At 38.9% G+C, this 25,996-nt stretch overlaps 1 protein-coding gene across 2 annotated transcripts in view; it reads right to left on the reverse strand.

The window, feature by feature from the left end:
• The window catches only part of LOC126299495 (copper chaperone for superoxide dismutase), a 95,528-nt gene that overhangs the window by 45,668 nt on the left and 23,864 nt on the right, over positions 1 to 25,996 (reverse strand). For both annotated transcript variants that reach the window (XM_049991440.1, XM_049991441.1), the window contains exon 3: positions 13,964 to 14,162. In XM_049991440.1, coding sequence (XP_049847397.1) covers positions 13,964 to 14,162 — 199 coding nt within the window. The remainder of the gene's footprint in view (positions 1 to 13,963; positions 14,163 to 25,996) is intronic.

Below are 25,996 nucleotides of genomic sequence, written 5' to 3' on the forward strand. Positions count from 1 at the left end.
CATTGAGCATGTTTGGGACTGGATGAAGCGTCGTCTCACGCGGTCTGCACGTCCAGCACGAACCCTGGTCCAACTGAGGCGCCAGGTGGAAATGGCATGGCAAGCCGTTCCACAGGACTACATCCAGCATCTCTACGATCGTCTCCATGGGAGAATAGCAGCCTGTATTGCTGCGAAAGGTGGATATACACTGTACTAGTGCCGACATTGTGCATGCTCTGTTGCCTGTGTCTATGTGCCTGTGGTTCTGTCAGTGTGATCATGTGATGTATCTGACCCCAGGAATGTGTCAATAAAGTTTCCCCTTCCTGGGACAATGAATTCACGGTGTTCTTATTTCAATTTCCAGGAGTGTATATAACGACTGTTACCATATATAGTGTTCCATTTGCATCTGAATAGAATTCAGTGGGTAATGCTACTCAATTTCAGTCCATATGTTAACAACAAACTAAATAAATTCCTAGCAGTTGAATGACTGCGAAGCTAAGGATTATGCAGACTAAATGTCCAAACTGAATATAGACAATGCTTAGCACTTCACTTTAATAGTTTAGGGAACCAATTCTTCTTAGCTCCACTTTACTTCTGGACAATAATTATTATAACAGTTAAACATTATACTAAGTACTGTATTTACTGGGTTATAAGATAAGGTTTTATTCCCAAATTTGTCATTAAAAAAATACAGGGTCATCTTACATTCACATTAAACTACTGTTGCCGAGATAAATGTTTTTACAGTGTTTTCATCTTACATTTACTGATGAAACTTTGGTTATTGAGTTTTCGTACAAATTCATTTTGAAGAGTTCTGAAGGGTAGAGCATAGCAAACAATACATTCATTTGAATAGGCACTAGATTTCCCGATACACCGAAGCACTCAATACATTATCAATCTTGTTCAATCAGTCATGTGACATTTGACTCATGGCGCTAGTGCACCAGATGGATACGTGAGAAATTATGAACTAGGTAAAACAACAGTCTAATGCTTTCCTTAAAAAGTTGACAATTTTGTGCAACATAGGAGGAAACAATTCTATCAAGTCTCAAACTTCTGCTGTATTTGAAAAGGTTTGCAACAGAAGTTCTCACACACATATGGATACCACATGCATACATTTATGCTGCTTTTTATGTAAAGGTAACATTCAAAGGTGACAATCTTGTCCTTCAAAAACCATTACCTGATTCAGAACCCTAGTCAGCATTTTATTTGATTATGAGAAACTAATGATTCATGAAGTGCATTGCAAATGAAAATTTGGATGTTCACATATTAGAACACGGGGAAAAATGTTACCAGCTTTTAATCAGCTTCAGAACAAGATGGTGTCATTCAGATGAAATGAGAAAGAAAATGAATCGAGAATTAAATCTCTAACAAATGAAACAAATCACAGTAAGCTGACTGCAACTGTTATTGCAAGAATAAATTACAGCAGAAAGATCTGTGGCAGAGTTAGCACCAACATATGGCACTTGATCACGGGATGAGTGAAAGTTCAAGGACTGGACTGAATCATGGCTGCAATCTTTTATTTATGTATTAGTTGCTGTTGTTGCATATCACCTGCATGCCAGAAGATATAACTGTCCATGTTTCACTGTTGCTCAAGCACAGCACTATGGAAGGCTTGCAGGGGGAACACTGACACGAGCTAAGCTGAAACAGTGACATGAGCTTAGCTGAGAAGTATAATGAGTGTACGGAGGTGAATGGTGAGGGCCAGCAAATTTCATTTTGTGCCAACCACAGGAATGTATACTGTGTACTTTGGCTTCTTATAAACATCTAACATGTATAAACGGCAGTTTGACTGCATCCATTTGTACTCGGAATCGAATGGACATTAAAATTGGCCAAATACTCAACATCAGCATACATTTCTGCAGGAGACACTAAAAGCCTAGACCTGGGCCAGTGGCGTACTTGTGTGTTTCGTGCAGTAATGTTGCTGACACTCACCATGACAAATGATGCAAATGAAAGGGAATGTGTCTGCTGCTGGTTCTACACAGCCAATGAGGAAGCAGCAGGTAGACAATATGTTTTTGTAGCAAAAGACGTAACATTCTCAAGTCAGTATCGAAGCGAAATCCACTGTGAGCGTAAAAAAAAAAAAAAAAAAAAAAAAAAAAAAACACACACTTCTTATTCAAAAGAAACAGAAAAATATTTGTGACAGCAAAGATATAAGCTTCACAGTTGTCCTGTTAGGATGATGATGACACTTAAAAATAGTGGCACCACGGATGACACACTAAATGAAAGAGGGAGTGAAGATAAAAATTAATGTATACAATTGTTTTGTTTATTTTATTTCTACTTGTATTATGAAAATGTAGACAACCAATAGATGGTATATACATTATGTGATCAAAAGTATCCTGACACCTGGCTGAAAATGACTCACAAGTTTGTGGCACATTCCATTGGTAACGCTGGAATTCAGTATAGAGTTGGCCCACCCCTTAGCCTTGATGACAGCTTCCACTCTCGCAGGCACACATTCAATCTAACGCTGGAAGGTTTCTTGGGGAATGGCAGCCCATTCTTCACGGAGTGCTGCACTGAGGAGAGGTATCGATGTCAGTTGGTGAGGCCTGGCACAAAGTCAGCAGTTCAAAACATCCCATAGTGGTCCTATAGGATTCAGGTCAGGACTCTGTGCAGGCCAGTCCATTACAAGAATGTTATTGTTGTGTAAAAACTCTGCCACAGGCTGTGCATTATGAACAGGTGCTCGATCCTGTTGAAATATGCAATCAGCATCCCCGAACTGCTCTTCACCAGTGGGAAGCAAGAAGGAGCTCAAAACATCAAAGTAGGCCTGTGTTGTGATAGTGCCATGAAAAACAATAAGGGATGCAAGCCCCTCCATGAAAAACACAACCACACTATAACATCACCACCTCCAAATTTTACTGTTGGCACTACACATGCTGGCAGATGATGTTCACTGGGCATTCGCCATACCCACAGCATACCATCAGATCGCCACATTGTGTACCATGATTTGTGACTCCACAGAACATCTTTCCACTGTTCAATCATTCAATGTTTACATTCCGTATGCCAAACAAGGTGTTGTTTGGCATAAACTGGCGTGATGTGTGGCTTATGAGCAGCCACTCAACAATAAAATCCAAGTTTTCTCACATCCGGCCTAACTATCACAGCACTTGCAATGAATGCTGATCCAGTTTGGAATTCCTGTGTGATGGTCTGGATAGATGTCCGCCTATTATGCATTACATCCATCTTCAACTATCAGCAGTCTCTGTCAGTAAACAGACGAGGTCAGCCTGTATGCTTTTGTGCTGTATGTACCTCCATGTTTCCGCTTCACTATCACATTGGAAACAGTGAACCTAGGGATGTTTAGGAGTGTGGAAATCTCGCATACAGACGTATGCCACAAGTGACACCCAATCGCCTAACCACGTTCGAAATCCGTGAATTCCACGGAGCCCAATTTTGCTCTCACACGATGTCTAATGACTACTGAGGTCATTGATATGAAGTATTGGCAGCAGGTGGCACCACAATGCACCTAATATGAAAAATTTATGTTTTTTGGGGTGGCCGGATACTTTTGATCACATACTGTAAGTTCAGAATATATGTAATGACAACTTTTTACGCAGATACCTTACATCAACAGAAGTTCGTTATTTTGATTAGTCAGAATACGTTAAAAATTAATTTTTCTCAAGCAACCTCTTAAAAAATGGGGGAGCTGTCTTATATTCATGGTTTTCTTATACTTGGGTAAATACAGTAATTCACTCATCTTTGGGTTGAAAGGTGCAAGACCAATTTCCAGACTTTAACTGGGTTATTTATTTTTGTACATGTTAACACAAAATGAAAAAGATCTGGTTTAAGTATACAAAACAGGCTTACACCATTTCTCCTCAAATAGAGTTGTCATTATTCTCCCTAAGAGTGCTGTACTGGATAAAATGTTCTTGGTAAACTTGCCGCATAAAACGTGGATAAAATTCCAAAGTTTCAGTGACTACCTCCAGCATTATCATCAGAGGCTATGTCTGACTGACGTAGATGATGGAGACAGTCATCAAAAACTAAGGATTTTATCCAAATTTGATGTGGCAATTTTATCAAGAAATTTTTTTTCCAAGGACACTGTTGTGGAAGACTTCATAGCCAGAATCTTATACTGTTTCTTTATTTCCTATTTCTGTACTAGCAAACTTTTGCCTCAAGAGTTAATTTCCTGTTGTGACCTTTGATACTGCTGTCTGAGACAGAGCAGCTGGAGACAGCAGTCGCGCGCGCGCGCGCGCGCGCGCGCCTGTGTGTGTGTGTGTGTGTGTGTGTGTGTGTGTGTGTGTGTGTGTGTGTTTTCCTTTCTCTTATGAAAAAGATTTTGGCTGAAAGCTCAGTGTGTTAGCCTTGTCGTCGTGCCTGTATACAACTCAACCCGTCATCTTCATGATGAGAAGCAAGCTATCCTTTTCATAATAGTTGTTACTCTAATATGTGTGTTTCCTTCATACCCTTGGCACACCACTCAGCCAAGGGTTACAATAATACAGAGTAGAAAGTTCTGCTCAGATGCCAACAGGTAAATGAATTTTGTATTTCTGTGCATATCTGACAATACATTCCATGTCTGTTCTACCTGCATCAGTAGCTGACCTGGTTTTCATTGTAGGTGGTTCACTGATTACCTTAAGGATACAGGGTACTTATAAATGGTGGAAAAATAGAAATTTTTTATGAATTTATTGAATACTATAGTCTTTCCTGATTATACTGATACATACATTAGAGGGTTTCAAATGAAAAATGACATATATACCAAAAGTTTAAAGTTACTGTCATGTATGCTGCCACACTCCCTTTATTTCTGTTACAGAAACCAGTATTATTTCAAAAAGAACTGTGAACTTTCTGTTTCCAGTGATTATACGTATGGTACAGTGTATATGTTGGTAACAGTGCAGGTTTATAGTGTCTGTAAATGATTATCTTTGCTAGTATTTACTTTTGTTTTGCTGAAGCAGTTTGTTCATGTGTTACTGAATGTATGTTGCCCAAGTGCTACATATATGTGTGGAAGTGCATATCCTTTAGTGTGCAATAAATACGAACTATGCCACACAGCAAGAAATACATTAAAAGGAAATTCCGTGGTAACCAGTTCACAAACAAAGCAATACACACTGTTGAAAGTAACCTATGTATCAGTTCTTCAGGGAAGAAACTCCCACATGGCATGCCTCCTGGTAATTCAAATTTTTGTGTTAACAATGACGCTGTTTGCAGTGGATTTGTTGTTGTTGATGTGGGCATCTTGTCTTCATTGATAAAGGAAGTGGCAAAATGTAAACAATGTGATGGTGTAGGTGGTCTGGAAATAAGTGAACAACAAAGTACCAGGAAGGGTTTAACATCAAAGTTCGTTGTTCTATGTAGATCCTGCAATAAATCTACCTTGAAAATGACTTCAAATATTGTGCATAATTCATATGACATGAATTTGAAGTTAGTGTAAGCAATGCATGCAATAGGACAAGGAAAAAAGGCTGCTCAAATGTTTTGTGGTTTGATGGATCTTCCTCCTCCTCCCAGTAGGTTCAGCAAGTACATAAAAACACTTTTAGGTGCCTTGATGGTTGTGTCTAAAGCATCTATGAAACGTGCAGTAAAGAAACTGTAAATATTAGTGGAACCAAGGACATTGCTGTTGCACTTGATGGGATATAGCAATGTCGAGGACATTGTTCCTTAAATGATGTTGTAAGTGCTACTTCTCTGTAGAATGGAAAAGTTGTTGATGTTGAGTGCTTATCTAAGTACTGCCACACCTGCCAAGGTAACACTGAAGGATGTATTGAACATCAGTGTTCTAAGAATTATGATGGTTACAGCAAAGGTATGGAGTGTGATGGAGCTCTACAAATATCTCACAGGTCAGTGCACATTTATAACATTAGATATATGAAGTACCTAGGTGATGAGGACTCTAAGGTTTTCAGTAAATTTAATGAGTTCAATGTTTATGGAGATACCTTAGTAACAAAACTGGAGTGTTATGGACATGTGCAAAAGAGGATGAGTGCTAGACTGAGGAAGCTACGAAGAGAAATGAAAGGAAAGTTGCTATCTGATGGCAAATCTCTGTCTGGCTGAGGCAGATTGACAGAAATAGACCTTCTTCAGAGTTATTATGGACTGGCCATTAGACGAATTGCACCTCTGAATGATGTTACAGCAATGAGAAAAGCTGAATGGTCCACCTACTTTCCTAAGTTGTCCACAGATGACCACCCGGCTCTACGGACTTTGCCATAATGAAGCAGAGTCTTGGTGTGGTTACCAAAAAGCAAAAGAAAGTTGTCAAATATACCATCATAAGCATTCTCCTCCTGAGCCTACTATAAATAAAAGAAATTCAATTTTTAGACACCTGAGTGATCCTGTTTTGCTTAGTAAATGTCTTCATGGGGGCACTCAGAATACAAATGAAAGTTTGAACCATTGCATAGGGGAAAGATTACCCAAGAATGTTTTTGTAGGACTAAGTACATTAAAAGTTGGTGTACTAGATGCAGTGACATGTTTCAATGATGGAGTGATAGAAAGGTTGGAAGTCATAAGAAATTTAGGCATAAAATGTGGCTCTCATATGAAAGATCAATTGCTACAACAGGTGCATGAGGCTGAAAGATTCACTCTTCAAGTTACCAAAGAAGCAAGAAGGGCTAAAAGGAAAGCCAAGAGGAAGAAATGCTGCAGGAATGTTCTAAGGCACAATTTAATTGGACTCATATCTTCATTTGCAATTTCCCAGAAGTTGTGTTTTTCAGAATTCAGGTACAAATATTTCCTACATTGCTCTAATTTTTTTCTGTAACTTTCAACTGTCCATACTTATGTAGTAGACCTCAGCTTTATTGCACAATCAACTGAATTATAGAAAAATAACATTTTTATTAGGAAAAAAATATAAAAATTAAAATGTAAGATTTGATATGTTTTATCCTTGTAATATGTATAATAGGTAGAATTAAATAGGTCTGGTACCTCAGCCATCATGTCATGCACATCTGGTAAAAATTTGGTCTCTTTCTAATGTATAACATTGAGTTAAATGGTACCTCAATTTGAGGAAGCATTTTGGAAAAAAAATTGCATAAATTTCTTTGTAATCTTTTTAATAACCCTAAGCAGGTTCAAAAATATTCAAAATACTTCTAATTTATTTAGAAAGTCTGCTGTATTAACTGATATCAACAAAAAATCTGTAAAATATATACATTATAAACAGTGCTTGAAAGAAATAGGTGTTGATTTTTACATAACATTGAGCCAGTAAAGTACCCTGTTTCTTAATAAAGAGACTAGTAATAAAATAATGCTCACTGATGTAGAACATCAACGAATTAGAGTGGGAAGGGTTCATGGGAAAATTCTCAAAAGGTATAAGAAGGCATAAGCATTTACCAATCACCTTGAAGTAAGCATTCTACTGAGAATTCAGATGCAGATGATAGCACACGCAAGCCAGGAAGCAGAAAAATGTGTGAGGAGTATAATGACTACACTCTCAATATGGAGTACAATAGATGATGTTGAAAGAAAAGTGATTCTCTGACTGTTGCTGCAAGAGAGATCTCGTTTCCCATAAACAGGAGTAGATTCCAGTTGTTACGCAGATATTTTCACTTCTCAGATGATTCACTGCACTCTAATGATTGACAGTTAAATTAGAACAGTTGTGGATCATTCCTATGGCACTATTAACGATAGTTAAATTCCAGATAAGAACCTCTGCACTGACGAGTCAGAAGTTTTGTGGTGTGATTTATAATTCTGTAGCTCTGACAAAACTTGTCTGCTTTCAAAAAACCAATGTTAATGGAACATTGTGCAACAACATAACAAGTAACACACAACATTTAGTTACTATGAAACTGAAGGAAGGTCAGGTGGCTTGGCATAGAAATAAAATTTTAATTGTTAGCAGCTGGAGGGACAAAAGGGAAGTTCTCTGCATTTTTCATGCACACTGTGCTGAATATGTTAAAGTTTGTAATCAAAACAGCAAGAAAATTCTTGAAAACTAACACAAAGACTACAATAATGACATGCCAAGCATTAATCAAGCCAATCAAATGCTTTCCTGTTATTCAGCTCTGCAAAAATTATAATTTAGCCAAAAAATTACTCTGTATAGTATAAAAGTGTATCTACACAATGGCTAGTTTTACAGTCAGGTAATTTCAAATTGTATCTGTATGGCAGACAGAAAATTAGTACTACTTGTATTAACATTTTACACTTATAAGACAGTTTCAGCATCCATTTACTTGGTAAGCGCTCCATCATGAATTTCTTAGTGTTTATAAAGCAGTCCCAGATAGTTTTTATTTTGAAGTGGGAGTCACCATTCCTCAGTAAGAAATAAGTGTAAAATGTTTGCATTTTATGTCTAATGGTACACAAGTGGGATGCTGAGTTACTCTCATAGAGAATACAATTCTTTTTCTCTAAACAAGACACATGAGCAAAAATATTTATTGGGAAGGAATGGCAAATATTGAAGATTTTGGCACACTCTTGTTTTTCACTAATTTTGATTTTACTATCTGAATTTTTAATTCTGATCAACAGGTACAAGTTCCTACATTTTCTACTTCTTTGTTTAAAATTTTGCAGAAGTTCACTTTTGCAGGGTTATTTGAAGATCTGGATTCAATGTAACTCTTCCTTTTACAGGATAATTTGATGTCTGGAGTAATAGCTCCTTAACAAGGTCTTTGGAGTCTCTCATCAAGTTCTAAATAAATAGGCTCACACTCAATTTCCTGAAAGCAGGGTTTTAAACTTTTAAATTCTATCTGTTGTAATCCTACAAAGTGAGCATGCAAAATTAAACACTGTGCACCTCCACAGCCAGCCTAAAGAGGCCGCCTCACATCGGCACAGACAGCGGAGCAAGTGCCATGCCGTGTGCGAAACAGTCTTATACAAGCCAGCGCACCGGGCCCTCAGACACTGCAATGTTTATGTCACAAATATATACTTCACTGCTAGACTGTGCCTTAAAAGTACTCCTTGGTTTTGTGTGTTTGTACTAGTTAATATGTCATTCAGTGTCTTAGTGTAATCCTTCATGTAGAAGCAGATTAAAAGTTGGTTGGTGGACATTCTGATATTGTGTTTGTGCAACATTACAATATATTTGTTGACAAGTGCGGTATTCTACTCTGCACATTTTGTTTTGCAATTCACTATGGCTAGTATGTCAGTGGAAGAAATTCTTCAAGCCCTTGCAGGCAGCTCTCACCAATCGACAGCAGGCTCTCTCACCATGGCATAAAACAATTTGGCAGCATCACTGACACGCCAATATTCAATACTGTTGATGCAACCCCCACGGCTTCCTTCATATGATGAATCTGCAGAAGATTGGGAATTATTCAAAAAAACACCTTCAGCAACATTTCCAAGCTTTTGTTGTCACCAACCCCAACATGTGTAAGGCTTTCTTTCTGTCATGGATTTCTCCTTGTGTCAGCTAGCTCCTCTTCAGGAACCTACCAGCCTCTCTTTTGCTCTCTGCTCATCACTGCAAACATACTCATGTTATTACTGCTCACGCGAGTTCTACTGTTGTCAGAAGTGGCTGAAACACTCATACAGAGATCGAGCAGTGAAACTTCATGGACTTAGCCATAGTTGTCAGTTTGTTACTAAAACTCACTGGGACTCATATGCTATCTCACACTTGGGCCCTGAGTAGCAGGTAAGTTCATGAATGTGCTTTACAATGTGAAAATCCCTCTCTCGCAGAAGTTTTGAACATTATCTAGTCTTTTGAAGTGTATAGGGCAGCAGAATGTCAGACAGAAGCTTGGTCTGAAGTAGCTGCCATTGCTTCTCCTCCTCAGCCACTGCCAGTTAGCTCACAGGGGGAAAAGACGTCACGGTGGTGCAATCATGCTCTCCAAAATGCTTGGTGCAGTGCCATGTTAAACACCAACAGCAGTCAGCATCACAAAGCGTGCTCCTCTCCCATCATGCCCTAATAGTTTGGTTCAACATGAGCAGGCTGTGTATCAAAGTGTTTGGCTGTATGACACTACTGTAAAAGAAAGGGACACATTGCTTCTGTGAGTAGCTCTCCACCTCCTCCGTCAAACATGAATGTGGATGTGAACAGTTTTTCACACGTGACAGAAGCCCCAAACGAACTGTACATTGAAGTATGTGTTATGGACATGATGTTAAACATGCAAGTAGGCCGGGGTGCAGCAGTGACTTCGATAAATTCTCAAACCTATATTGATCTTGGATCACCGGGGTCATCCCCTGTCTATTGTTGGTTGAGGAGTTACAACAAAAAACAAATACCCACATTGGGGCAGTTTTCTATTCCCATAGTGTATTTAGCAGCTGTTCAGCCTTTGACCTTCATGATAGTGGATGATGCCAACGGAGAAAACATATTTCAGTTAGATACCTTCAAAACTTCTGGATTCTCTATTTCTGACAAAGTGTATCTGCTATCAGATCATGTTCTGTACTAAGAACTGGACACACTTTGCTCGGAATTTTCCTCACTGTTTTGAAAATGTTTTGGATGTCCTATCGATTACAAGGCTCACACCACGCGCTCCTGTTTTTCTCGTGCCCACTCAAACTCAATGGCTTTACGGGAGCAAATCATATCAGAACTCTATCAACTTGCATCCTTCAGTGTTGTCACACCTGTCTCCGCTAATGAATGGTCTACTCCATTGGTAATTTTTGCAAAACATGACTGTCATCTTCAGCTCTAGTGATTTTAAAACGTCAGTAAACTCACAGCCTATTATTGATACCTAACCCTTACTCAATCAAGATGAACTCTTAGCACAGCTTTCCTGGAGTTAATATTTTTCCAAAATAGACTTGTCAGAAGCCTACTTGCAACTGCCTCTGGATGATGGTTGCAAACGCATCCTCATACTGAATACCCCCTTTGGGTTATACCAATACTGGTGCCTTTCACTCAGCGTAGGTAGCATTTCTGCTATTTTCCAATGATTTTTGGAACAGCTCACGGTCTTCGTGGCGAGACATATTAACTACCTGGATCATATTGTGGTCTTCGGTTGCTCATCAGATGAACACTTGCCAAATCTTTGTGCCTCATTCACAGTGCTGCACGCTGCCAAGTTACATTTTAACTCAGACAAACAGCAATTTTTTCAGCTGCCTCTCATCTATCTAGGTTTTGAAATCTCACGTGCTGGTGTCAAGCCATTAAAGCCAGCATATCTATGCCATTGCCAGTTTTCCATTCCTATCAACGTCAAAGAGTTGCAGGTCTTTCTCAGAAAGATTGCTTACTGCCATAAATTTCTCTCTGATGCAGCAACAGTGCCTCAATCCCTTCAATCAAAGGTGTTCCTTTTCACTGGTTACCCACCTGTGAGCTTGCTTTTACCCTGTTGAAGTCAAAATTACACTTCGTACCTTGCATGGTTACCTTCCAACCATTCCAAGATCTTGTTTTGGCCACAGACATCTGCCGGTGTGGCTGTGGGGCTGTTCTTGCACACAAATACATGGACAGTTCTGAGTATGCAATTGCATATGCTTCCAAACTCTGAATTAGGCACCACAGTGCTACTCACAGATAGAAAAAGAAGCACTTGTTATTGTGTATGCACTAAAAACATCTCTTGTATTCCTATATGGTTTTCAATTTCATTTGAGTACTGATCATAAATATCTGGTTTCTCTTTTTCATCCTTCAGCATCTCTTCCAGACAAAGCAGCCCTTTGCCAGCAACACTAGGTTCTGTTTTTGTCACACTATAACTACAAGATTCATTTCCGCCTCACAGCACAACACGGTAATGCTGACACTGTTTTTCAGTTGCTGATTGGCCCCCAATCCAGAACTTGATCAGGATCAACTGTTGTGTTTCCATTTATACGTTGAAGCCCAAAACATCGTGGATGATTTCCCTATTACCAGTTCTCAGATTTTTGCAGCTGTCATGGGCGATCCTGTTTTATGTCAGGTTGTTCTATTTGTCCACCATGGGTGACCAGATATGCCACTGGGCCAGGCATCAGATCCTTGTGCAATTATTATACTCTCCATTCTCGATGGTGTCTACTATTAGCTACTGAAGAGTCAGTGCCCAGGGAAGTGGTCCTGTCTGCATTTCAGTGAGACTTCATGCGCCTTCTCCACCTGGACCATTGGGGAGTTCCTCGTACAAAATTTTGGACCATAGTCGTGTGCTTTAGCCAGATATTGACAATGAGATCACACATGTTGTGTCCGCTTGCCTGAAGTGCATCACCCATCAAGCAGTGCTATAGGTGTTTCTTTCCTTGTCTCTCACCCCCCAGCATCTTTGGAAGCATATTCATGCTGATTTTGCGGGTCCCTCCCTAAACTCCTTTTGACTTGTGGTTTTTGATGCTTTCTCAAAGTTTCCTTATGTGTTTCCTTTCCCGTACTCATCCACAGCAGCTATGGTCATGGCCCTCGCAATCATTTTCTCCTTGTAAGGATCACTGAATATGCTTTTGACAGACACCCACAATTTGTGTCTCAGGATTTCAAAGATTTTTGTACAGAGTGACATATTGCGTGTTGCATCCGCTCCATTTCATCATCAGTCCAATGGTGGGGTGAAGTGGTTGGTCATTATGTTCAAAACTCAGACAAAAAAAGACATCACACTATCTTCTCCCAAGGAAGCCCTCAATGGACCATTGAACTCATATAGGATCCCTACAGCTGTCAATCATAACCCAGCAGAACTGCTTTATATGGCCACCACTGTCACTCCTTCACCTGCTTCGACTGATGCCCGGCCATCCACCAGCAACTGCCTCCGCCATCTGGGCCCGCAGGTTTGGCCGATGCTTTAAGTGGATAACAGCAATCATCCATCAGTGCTGAGGCTGCTGCCTCTGCCTTGTGCGCACCTCCGATGGCTTGGTGTCACAACACTATGACCAGTCACCCCACACATGTCCAAGTGCCGGAGACCCTGCCAGTCCTGTGTCTACCTCCACCATCCACGCTGGTCCCCTGGTATGGTTCAAACCCCCCCTCTGACTCCTGCACTGTCTGTGTTCTGGGTGCCATTGCCACCGGGCGGAATAGTTAGCACCAGGCCACCTCAGTCTACACATCCTGTCACCGCCACCATCTCCTTTGTCTTCTCTGCTGCTTCCATTGCCAAGTGCCTGCCAGGATGTGAACATACGTCTCCATCATTGGTACTCCCTTATGGTCTCTCGCAGTGGATGCCACACCTGCGCCATTTCAGACTGTATGCTCCAGAAGTCATCCCCTTCCGAGGAAGGCATGGACATCTCCTTGGAGAACACCTTTCCCGAAGAGGGAAGGAGTATTATAATCCTGTACAGTGAACATGTGTAATTAAACAGTGCACACATCCACAGCCAGCCTAAAGAGACCACCTCACATCGGCACAGATGGTGCAGCAAGTGCCACCATTTATGCGACAAATGTGTACTTCACTGCTAGACTGTGCCTTAATGTACTCCTTGGTTTCGCGAGTTTGTACTGATTACTATGTCATTCAGCATTAGCATAATCCTTCATGTGGAAACAGATTAAAAGTTGAATGATGGGAATGCTGATATTGTGTTTGTGCAATGTTACAATAGTATCGTTACTTACAAGCCTGGCTATTTTCCAGGTGTGTGTGTGTGTGTGTGTGTGTGTGTGTGTGTGTGTGTGTGTACAGAATACAATATCTGATTTTGACAGTGCCTTAACAATTAAGTTCACTGAACAATGTACTGCTACACAGCTTCACACACAACATACATAAATATTAACCACACAATAATCTGGACTAACAGATACAAGCAAATTCATTTTCACATTCATACAATTGTGCATTATGTTTTCCTTTCTTTAACAGTGACAAATTACCTTTCACAACCATCAGAAATATCACCACATTCATATACATGAATGCCATGTTTTCCTGGTTCCAATCCATCTATAGTACCATCAATTACGCAAGTATCATTGTCAAGTTGTAGAAATCTGATAACACCCTTTATATGACCATCTGCCCGCCCACAGTCATTTCCAACCATTGCAACAGCTGCAGTTTTACATACACCACCTGGAATATTATGAATATTTGATTCATCTCGGTTTACGTACCAAATAGATAAATGAAAAACATTTATGATCACAAAAACATTTTGAAAACATACGCATTTCGAAAAATTTATTAAATTTTGAGTTATATCTTCCGAAATAACTCGGGACAGCACACAAAAATTCTCTACAGTAAACAATCTAATATATCCAAACGACATTATAAGAAGGACCATTGCCTAATCACTGATTACATACTTTATGCAGATACATGACAAATTATTTTATATTTTCAGAGTTCACAAAACTAATGCTAAAAATATGTTTTTTTCCATTTCTGGACTATCATTTTTATGCCAATGAAAAATGTGTTTGAATGTTGTTACAAAAAGTAGAAACTACATGTAAACGAACTTGTGCACTTAAAAAAACCAGAGAAAAATTGATCATTTATCTTTTCTTTGTGAACTGTCATTTATTAGTCTCATACATTACATAATCTAAATCATTTGATTCAGGTATAGGAGAATATCAGACATTGTGGTAAAGCTTCACCATAAACGTAGAACAACTGATGTTAATAATAGCCTCCTAATAATAATAATACGATTTGTTACACACATAATAAAATCTAATACTAAGTTATCATTTGCTCAAATTATGATTTCATCCTCCATGAACATTTCTCCCACAGAATTTGTTGTAGCCTTATTCACAGAATCTCTGGCTTCATATGAAATACTTTTTGCCCATTAAGTTATTACATACTGGCATGCCTGTGTACTGTGGAGTCCATGCATTCAATTTCAATTTGTGTGCAGGTAGCATAAAATTCTTTTTGTGTCTCGTGTTGTATGTGTGGTTACACTGATTCACCTCAAGTAATTTTTGTCTGCCGTGGGAGGAGGTATAACTCATAAATGTATATGGAGGAACCAGTTAGAATTTGCAGTTTCCACAATAACAGGTTACAAGATTCTTTTTGCTATTAAGTACATACTTATCTGACACTATTCCTCTGCATTTTCAGCATTCGAGATATAGTACTGAACTTTCCCAGAAAATTATACCATACTGAATGACAGATTCAAAATAACTATGATATGCTACTTTTTGTGTAGTGACATAAGTAGAAGTAGTTAGTATTTGCATTTCAAATTCAAAACTGTTCAATTTATTTGATAGGAATTCAATATGTGTATTCTAGCTTAAGTTCTTGTCCACATTTAGTCCAAGGAATTTGATCAGGTCAACTTCTTTCATAAGTTGATTGTTATGCAGTTACTTTCTCTAACAATTTTGAAAGGCTTGCAATAGAAACATGGTGATAATTTCTCATATTTTCTCTCAACACTTTCTTGAACACAAGTTTGGCTTTGGCATACTTTAACATATTAGGAAAGCATCCTTGTTTGAAAAATTGGTTGATTATTTAAGTTAAAGAGGTGTTACTATGAGATACACAACTTTGTGGTTATCCCATCCCATCCAGTAGAGTTTTTACTTGTTAATGACAAAATACCATTTTCCACATCCTTTTTGAGACTTTTTTTAAGATTCTTGGTGAAGTCCAAAGGGATTTATGTTATTCTAATATTCAGCTATATCAACATCTGACACATTGATGAAGAATTCTTACTCTAATATTTGAAGCTGTGTTTATAGTAAAGGTTTTATCTACTTTAATCCTAGATATATCATGACTACTAACTCTAACTCTTATTTGGTAATGGACCATGTTAGCTTAGACTTACGTTTTAAAATGAACTTGTATTCGTTTGGCTGCCTTCACAACCTTTTTTAAATGTAACATCATAATGTCTAACATACTCAGCAATATTTCTGTTTTAATTATATTTCAGAGCCTCTTCTAGGCACTACCACGAAATGTTTGTACATTGATATATCTATTTAAGTTTACAAGTCACTGGAAAACTGGGAAAGTTTCATGAAACATTTCAAAACAGCTACTTACAAATTTGTCAAAGTAGCTACTGCTTGAAATACAACTGTCAAAAGTCCATTCAGTGTCTCTTATTATTAAATATGGCCGATTTTTTTATTGAAGTTATTTCTCGCATGGCTTTTGTGACATGAAATTTCACTGCTAATTTTTGGTAGTTTAATGAATAATGGTAGTTTAGTGAATAATGAGTGTTTTCTAATATATTTAAATCCAAGCAAAATTTATAAACATCTTCAAACCCTTGTTAAAATATTATCAATAGAGGTCAGTGATTGTGCATTTCTCTCATGGCTTGGATGAAGTTTACTTTGAATCCAAAGATTTTTATTACATCAGTGAATTTGGACACCTCATTGTTTTCAACTTTGATATTAATATTGAAGCTATAACAATACTTTTTTCCCTTTTTTCTTTATTCAGATTTTCAAACAGGCACTGAAATTTGATCATAAAAACTTCAGTTGTAGCTTTCTCTAGTACTCTGTAAGTAGAAATTAGTATAACATTTACATCCCTTTACTCAACACAGAGGCTCTCAAATATACACTCTTTATTCAAATAATTAAAATAATTTATTGTTTCATATTTTATATCAAAATAAATAAGTATGCAAAAGTCTACAGCTGATATCTTCTCTTCAAAAGCCTTTGGTTATTTGAAAGTTTCAGTTTTATTAAAGATTTTAATCATCTGTAAGCCAATGTTCATCAAGGCAAATAACTTTTACATTTTTACATTCAGAAAGAATAATTTCTAATTCATTAACTTCATTACTTTTGTTTTGGCATTTCATTCAGAACTCTCAATTGACGAAATGATGGTACGTTATTACGGCAAACATTCAGCTAAAATGTTTCTGAGGGGAAAGTCTATCAAATTTGGATATAAAATTTGGTGTCTTACAAGTTCAAATGGCTTTCTTTATCATTTTTCGCCATACTGTGGCAAGACTGACAACAAACAGGAGCCTCTAGGTGCAATGGTAATAAATGAACTAACCAGCATGATTCCAGAATCAGAGTATCCAAATTATAAGCTTTTCTTTGACAACTTTTTCACCAGTGTTGACAAACTGATCACACTCGGAAAGAGTAAAATGAAAGCTACAGGAACAATAAGAGAAATCCAAACTAAAACATGTCCTTTGATTGACTCGAAAAGAATGGCAAAAGAAAAGGAATGAGGATTCTATGACTACATGTCTGACAAAGAGAACAAAGTTTTGGTTGTGAATTGGAGTGACAACAAACCAATACGTGTAGCGACAAATTACAGTACTATTACTCCTCCCAGAGAGATGGTAGTGGCCATTATTCACACAGATGATAGATATCTGCGTAGTAAACACACGGCATGCATACTAAATTGCTAACTCTAATGAGAAGCTCTCACTTTTGGATGTCCGACGGAGAATAGTGATGTTTTACCTATCAAAGAAAACAGGATCAGTACCAAAACGCAGAGGACCACAAGGAAGCAAATTCACGGGAGGATAGGAAAGCACAGATGTATGACTAGATCCAGGAAATCATTTCATCATGCCAAGTAAAACACAGAAGAGATGTGCTTACTGCAAGAAAAAAAACAACAAAAATTTGTGATAGATGCAATGTTGGTGTACACGACAAGTGTTTTGCTTCATTTCATACTGAATAAACATTCAATAATATTAAAACATTCTTTATTTATTGTTTGTTTTGTTTCTTACAATATTATGCATGGAGAATAAGATTGTGAGTTTGGATAGCGCATTTGGCCAAAGTCCCGAAAATGGGATGGTCTGTAGGTTTTGTTCTAATAAACTGAAAATTTTCAAAACAACTTTTTATTCAATTAATCACTCAACGTAACGTATTTATGTATAAAAGTTTGCAGAAAATGATCTGACAGAGTTTTGGCCAGTAATGGGTTAAATTTTGTTTAATTTGATTATGTAATTGAAAAATTGGTAATGCTCTTGTATGCGTAATCTTTTCCAGTATCTTCAAGAAGTAAGTAAGTAGTGAGACAGGGCAGTAATTATTAATAACTGTCCAATAATGTTTCTTCTAACAGGCTGTGATGATACAATATTTTACCCTTTCTGGAAACATACACTGTGATAGTAATGTGTTGCACATGTGACTAAATACATTGCATATACCTAATGTTAAAAGTGCAGCAGGTCATATATGTCCAGTGTGGGCTGTAATTATCACATGGCAGTGAAACTTGGTAGAGATCCTACTGCGGAACTTATTTACACTGGAAACAAAATTAGTTCCAATTTTGACCACCAAGGGCAAATCTGACGTTGTGAATTGAAGAAAGACATACAGAAATGTTTCCATATGTAATGGATTAAGAACGGGACATGGGCAGAAAAGGTCAAACAATGCAGCCTAAACCAGTTCCGCATTAACGCATTAGAATGTCTACCAAGTTCTGCTCCCATATAAAAATAACAGCCCACACTGGATATCTGTGAGTAGATGCACTTTAATTATAACCATCAGATACTTGATGAACAGGATTTCAGTAATTTATCTGCAACATTATTGAGCGTAACTTTAACCATGACAATAGGAAATAAACATACAGACATATTCAACAAAAATTTTCTTTTTATAACAATTAGTACTATTACCATACAGATTTTTGTTGCAGGTGATCTTGTCATGATCTGACTCAAAGTGTTTAAAAATATGAAACAAGATTTTTCTTAGCATTTTTTCAAGCCCTCCCAACTTCAAAATTCCATTATATAGGAACTATTCAGATTAATATTGCACCAAAATCTTCAGTAGCGTGCTACTATTGTACTCTGCATACACTTATGTTCATGACAAAAAACAGTTGTCACCAACACATAAAATTGAAGTTAAAATGATATCTTCAGTTGTAATAATAAATTTTACAAGACATGACCAGTTCCAACCTTTAGGTGATATGTATAAGTGTCATAGCTTTGATGCTTTATTACACAGTGTTTATTGTCCACATGTATGATGATTACAATAAAATACTACTGTAATATATCCTTTATCTATTTACTTCACACATAAATGCCTGTGACAAGAAGAAACAATTCTAAACTTTCTGTAGTCATATAGCACAAGCAGAGTTTCATGAAGCAGAGTTTCATGAATAAAAAGCTCTGCATTAAATGAGCACCTCAGTTTAACACAAGAGGCACCAACGGGTGCAAGCTTACGAGTTGCAAGGATAACAATAGACTGATATGTCCATGAAGCAAGGCTGGAGTGTAGCCTTCAAAGAGCAGTACCACATAGTGTAACATGTTAAATCCTCAATAGCAATTAAGGATGGAAAGAATTATAACATTTCAGCAGAACTGTGTAAGAAGGTAGCGCATTACCCAAGTATATTTCAGTCCAAGTTGCCATAAACTGAGTCACAAAAGCAATGAAGAGGAACAGAAAAGATAAAATTTAAAAATGTTCATTGAAAGAAAGACCCACATCATCTCTATCATCATCAGTATTATGACAAACAATGATATTTTTAGAAAGCATGAAGGCAAAGGATGTCAAAATAATTACTGCTAGGGGCACAAACTGAAGAAAATTGGACTTGACTATCAATACAAGTTAATTTACTACATTCATAGCAACAGAATAAATAACTTTGATGTTATAAATAATCTGTCCGTAAAATCTTCATGGATGAGGTTTCTTTCTGTTTCATTTTTGTATGGAACATGAGAACAACGATTGCTCGAATACCTCTGTGTCCACTGTAATTAGTCTAATCTTGTCTTTGTAGTCTGTACAAAGCAACATATAGGAGGCTGTGGTATATTTCTAGGGTCCTTACTTCATACTGGTTCTTGAAATTATGTTGCAAGTTAGTTGGCATCTATCTTCACGTGACTGCCAATTCTGATATTTCAATACCTCCACGATGCTCTCCCATTGGTCAAACAAACATGTAAACATTTCTTCTGCCCTTCTTTGTATATATTCAATACCCCTGTTAGTGGTATGTGTCTCACATAATTGAACACTATTTTAGGTTGGGTCACAAGAGTATTTTTAAACAACCTCCTTTACACAATGCCTTCACAAACATCATTCTCCTTACAGCTGAAGCACTGTGGAGTGAGGGATATGGCTGGGTATCTTTATAATTTCTAGTCAAGGACTTAAATTGCTGTACCAAATGACACTGTATGCCTATTGCTCACAGAAAATTCCTATAAAGTGTCCAAGTCAGAAAGCATGGCCTCCAGCAGTAGTATCATATTATGATGTGTAAAATTATACCTCCATATTCTGAGGACACTGAAAAATGTTCTATACAAATCTGACAAAACACCACCACAACTTCATTCAAGTTATACAGAACATTTCCAGTTCGCACCTGGGGAATGGGTCTGCTTTTTATTGAATTTAGACATCATCTGTCCTAGATTTTCTATTGACTTTTCAACACAAGACTTCAGCTTGTCATCAGAGGTGACAATAAAGAAATGCTTTGGCATTCATTGGGCTACAATTTCTGCTGTAGCTGTAAAAACTGATTTAGTTGAACGGTAGTTATAGAATAAAAATTTCTGTTTCATATTTATTTTCCTTGTTAACTCCCAATTACTGATAATTTTGTGAAACAATTTATAGAATTTAGAAATTCCTGTCATGATTTTCTTTTTTCCTCTCAGCAGTTTGTCTAACTATAGATCTCACTACCTGAGACACTGCTAGGATTTCCACAAATGGTTTGTCTGTAAATCTGCATAAGCATCACTGTCTGCCCCTTACTGTATGCCTACTGGTATCTTTGGTAAATATTAAAAATCTGTGACTACTATCAGTCACAAGTGTGCAGACCTAAAGCATTGACTGCACACCGACCAGTGCAGTTCTGCGAAACGGCATCAAGAAGGTGCTGACCCATGCGGCAATGGAAAGAGAAGGCAGTGCCACACCTACAGGAAGACAGTTGAGCCCCCCCCCCCCCCCCCCCCCCCCCCCGTTAACACTGACTTAGCCAGCCGCCCATCACTAGTCAGAGCATTATTACTGAATAATAAGAAGACTATATTTACCCTGCGTTTCGCGTGCAGTAATAGTGTGTTCAAGTAATTGCATGTGGGAGGCACAGGAAGTCCCTCAAGCCATCTCATAATGAGAAATTAAGTTATGTTTCCTTCCTTTTTAGAAATAAAGTGTCCTATTAATCTGCAAGTGTTATGTACAGACCATTTTGGCCTTTGCAAATTCTCTCCTTCCTTCTTTGTGTCTTTGCTGATTCCCACAGTAGACGATAGAACATCTGACACTGTGGATTACAGAATCAACACTGCCTTCGCTCTTCGCCGCTCCATCACAGTGCATCACTAATATTTCTCCTTCTTTCTCTCAGAGGAACGTTGCTACTAATTGTGTTCTTTCTAGCAGACTTACAGCAACACTTCCACTATTTGTGTATCTGCATTGCTTATAATTAATTTGTTGCACCGCTCCTCTCATTAAAATGTCCTCTAACCCACCTCCTACATGACCTGCACCTATGCCTCCAGTTACTGCTGGCTTTGATATAATGCAGTTTATTCAGTTTCAGAACCACCCAATGTCGCAGTTGAAGATAGCAGTCCAGCAGCTCATTAATGCACAAGCTACTGCTGCATCAACTCCGCCACAACAGGCAGTCACATCCATGGCTCTGCCTCCATGTATTCCACTGTTCTGAGCCTTCAGTGAATAACAAGAGGAGAGGAATGAGGGGTACACAGCAAGTGCAAGATACAGTGAAACTTTCTATTTCTTGTCGACAGCCGGCACAGGAGTTTACCTCCTCACTCAGAAGTTATTCCTGGTTGGGGTTGCTGGTTTTTGAAGTTTTAGTTTCCACCCTCACTAAGTGTTATGAGTATCAGATAAAGGTTGCTGCTGCTTGTTACAAGTTCTTTCAATTGTGGAAAGAGCCAGAACAAACATACCGTCATTGAGTCACTGAACTTCAGGGTTTGACACGACAGTGTCATTTTCACTGTAGCTGTGGACAGTACTAGAGTGATGCAACGATCTGTTACGCAATTATGTACAATGTGCCAGACAGTACGCTTTATGACCAAAGTCTATATCATTCTGATCCTACTTTGAAACAAGTGTTACAAATTACTGAGCATCAGGACTCATGTGATAGTGCCACAGAAAACTTTGAGGTAGCTCCCATTTGCAGTGTAACGCAAAGTGACAAACAGGTATGGCCTTGTGCCTGACTATCACGCATAAACAGGCCATTGCGCCATGGGCAGTGTAAACAAGTGTCAATGCGTGTGTCTGCTGTGAAATCATGTCCGCATTGCTTTGCCACACATAAAAGACAAAACTGCCCTTTGCCGAAAACAACTTGCTTTGCTTGAAGAAAGCCTGGTCATTTACAGAGAGAGAGAGAGAGGGAGGGGGGGGGGGGGGGGGGGGGAGAGAGAGAGAGAGAGAGAGAGAGAGAGAGAGAGAGAGAGAGAGAGAGAGAGAGAGAGAGAGAGAGAAATAATTCTACCCATGTTCACTTTTTTAAGCACGGAGCACTTTCTCACTCAGTGAATCTAGTTTTTTCTAAACTGCTACTGGTCCTAGTAATGATCAGATTCAGGATGTGCCCTCACCCTGCCCAACTGCTAGGCTATGACAGTCAAACTAACTGTTTGTGAACTTAAGTCATTGTCAGACGCTGTGTGCGACTTCAGTTACACAATGCCACTTCCATTACATTGCTTAATTATGCCACTTATGAATAGCTGGGCTCGCCACAGTTGACAAAATCTTGCATGCAACTTACTGCGGGTAATGGTCAGTACATTCCAGTGCTTGGTGCAATACATGTAGTTTGCCTGCCACATTCCAGTCTCTCAGCAGAACGATGACATTTACAATTTTGTGTTTACAAAGACTGTGAAAATATTTTTGAGTTAGATTCATTTGATTTGTTTGGTCTTTGTATTCAGGATGATGCACTTTCTGTTTCTGCTTTCAACCCAAAAGACAATGTTATACAATTGATTGAGGAGTTCCCTGATTTATTTTCTGAAGGACTTGGCAGAGCAAATAATTTTGTGTTGCACATTACAATGAAGGACAAACCGTAACCTAAGTCATTTCAGGTGCATCCTGTCCCTCATGCACTTAGAGACAAAGCTACAAGTGAACTTAAACAATGGCAAAACGATAGTGTTATTGCTCCTATCCAAACTAGTCAATGGGCTTCTCCCTTAGCAATCTTACCAAAGCCTTCTTGAAGACTTCATCTTTGTGTTGACTTCAAATCCACTGTGAATCCACAAACAGTAAATAATTAATACTTGTCCATTGCTTGCCCTGAGAAATTAATGAGCAAGCTTGATGAAGGCCGCTATTTTTCAAAAATTGACTTACACAACAAATATTTGCAAATTCTGGTAGATGAGGAGTCTTAACATGTTTGTGGTCAACACACATTTATGGTTGCTCAAATTTTTGTGATTACCCGTTGGCAGCACTGCCACACCTACTGCATTCCAAACCTACTTAGAAGAGCCTACTGTAAAAATTTCATTCTGTTCAAATTACTTTGTCTATATTGTGGTGTCAGGACATACATCAGAGGAACAATCAATAACCTTTGTACTATTTTTCAAGTACTTCCAGCTGCAGATTTGAAGTGTCACCTGGACAAATGTGCCTTTTTTCATATTGAAATTCAGTACTTAGGTAACATTATTAATAGTCAAGGTGTTCACCACCTTCAGACACATTTGCTGGCCATTCAGTACCTCCCTGCTCTGCAGAATATGATGGAATTACAGGCAGTTCTCAGAAATATGACATATTATATTTGATTTATACCCAACACATCCCACACGGTATCTCCATTCCATTGTTTGCTCTGGAAGAATGTGCCTTTTGTTTGGACCACAGAGTGTCAGGATGCATTCCAGAAACTTAAAAATGCCTTGTTGAGTGATAAATGCCTTGTTCATTTCAATCCCACTAAACCTGTGGTTTTGGCCACGGACGCTTTTTTGTACGAGATCAGAGTTGTGATCTCGCACAGAGTTTGTTCACAGGACAGGCCGATAGCTTTTGCTTTCAAGTTATTGACCACGACTCAATGTAACTATTCCCAAACCAAGAAGGAAGCTCTTGCTTTTATCTATAGTGTGACAAAGTTTCAGCATTATTTGTCTGGTCAGAGGTTTTACCAAGTGGCAGACCATAAACCACTTCAGTCTTTGTTTCATGTCAGAACCTGTTACACCACACACGGCTCAGAAACTGCAATGTTGACATATTGTAACAGCCCATGTTGAAGCACGCATATGCTGATGCCTTTTCTCGCCTACTGTTGGTCCCAATTCTGAATTCAACGTTACTGTCGATTTTGTTGTCAGGACACTGAACTTTTACAGACTTTTTCGCTGCACTACAGAAAAATTGCACAGGCCACAGAAGAAGACCCTGACTTGAACCTTTTGTTGCACTACATCCGTATTGCTTGGCCTCATTCAGTGAAGAACATTCAGAATTCGTTTTTGTGCCAATACTTTGCTCACTGGCATGGCCTCTCCATCCAGCACAGTGTGAATTCATTGCAAAATGACTCTGGACAATTGTGAGTGTTTATTCCTTAAGTATTTCAAAAAGACGTGTTGCGATTGCTCCACAGAGGACATTAGGGAATTGTACGCACAAAAGCGACAGCACATTGGCACTGTACTTGACCGGGCATGGACGCCGACATTGAACAGATAATGTCACAGTGTCATGCTTGTGCTGAAGCTCTATCAGCCCCTCTGCAAATGTTTTCAGCTTGGCCAAAGTCTCAATAACTGTGGCAAAGAGTGCATATTGACTTTGCTGGTCCCTTTAAGAACATTCAATGGCTTATCACTGTGGACTCTTTTAGCAAACATCCATTTGCATTGCTCATGAACTTAACTACGTCACATAGAACACCCCAGGCTTTGTCATCTGTTTTTTGTTTGGAAGGTTTTCTTAAAGTATGGGTACAGACAACAGACCACAGTTTATGGCTCAGGACTTTGAACAGTTTTGTAGGCAACAGTATCACTCACAAATGCTCCATTTCATCCTCAGTCAAACAGAGAAGCTGAATGATTTGTGCGTGTATTCAAGCAACAAATGAACAAGCTACATGCCTCCCACACACGGGAGCGAACGCTGTTGTTCCTTGTAACGTATCACTCCCAGCACCATGACAGTCCATCGCAGGCAGAGCTTCAATACGGCGAGTGTCACCACATACTGCTCCAGCTGCAACCCCCACTGCAGCATACGGCACCTCCCACGCTCTAAGTATTGCTCTGCGCCTAATGATTCTATTCTTTTCAGAGTTTTTGGTCACATCAGGTGCCGGGAGAGAGGAAAGGTTCTTCGAAATTTGGGCACTTGCATATATTTAACTCAAGGTCCTGCTGGGATGCTGCGCCGCCATCAGAACCAGATTCGTGCTTGTAGATTGTGAAATTCTTCCGTAGATTTTCTGTCCCCGTACTTGCCTCCTACCAGGATCTTGTAGCCGGCGTGACTGCGCCCAGGTGCCTCTTTGGCACTACCTGCAGAATTGATGGAGTTGGACCCACTGCCTTTGCTGTCACAGTAGATCACCTTCCCAGCATCTGCCGTTGACCACCACTGTCATCTTCGTCATTGTCATTGTCATTGCAATTGTCATCACTGCCCTCTACGTTTTTTGTCAGACTGGCTCAAGAGGAGGGTGGGTACCTTTTCGGGGGTTATCCAACTGACATTCCTCTCGGAGGACAGGACGGATGTAGGGGCGTGGCCAAGGGCTCAGCATTGGTCCCATTTGTGGCTCCTGGCTCCTCATGCCACCCCGTTCGTGCCTCCCCACTCTCCGTTGTCGTAAGCTGGCAAGATGGCTCCCTT

This window comes from Schistocerca gregaria, chromosome X (assembly GCF_023897955.1).
Source record: "Schistocerca gregaria isolate iqSchGreg1 chromosome X, iqSchGreg1.2, whole genome shotgun sequence".
In the NCBI taxonomy this organism is placed as follows: Eukaryota; Metazoa; Arthropoda; class Insecta; order Orthoptera; family Acrididae; genus Schistocerca; species Schistocerca gregaria.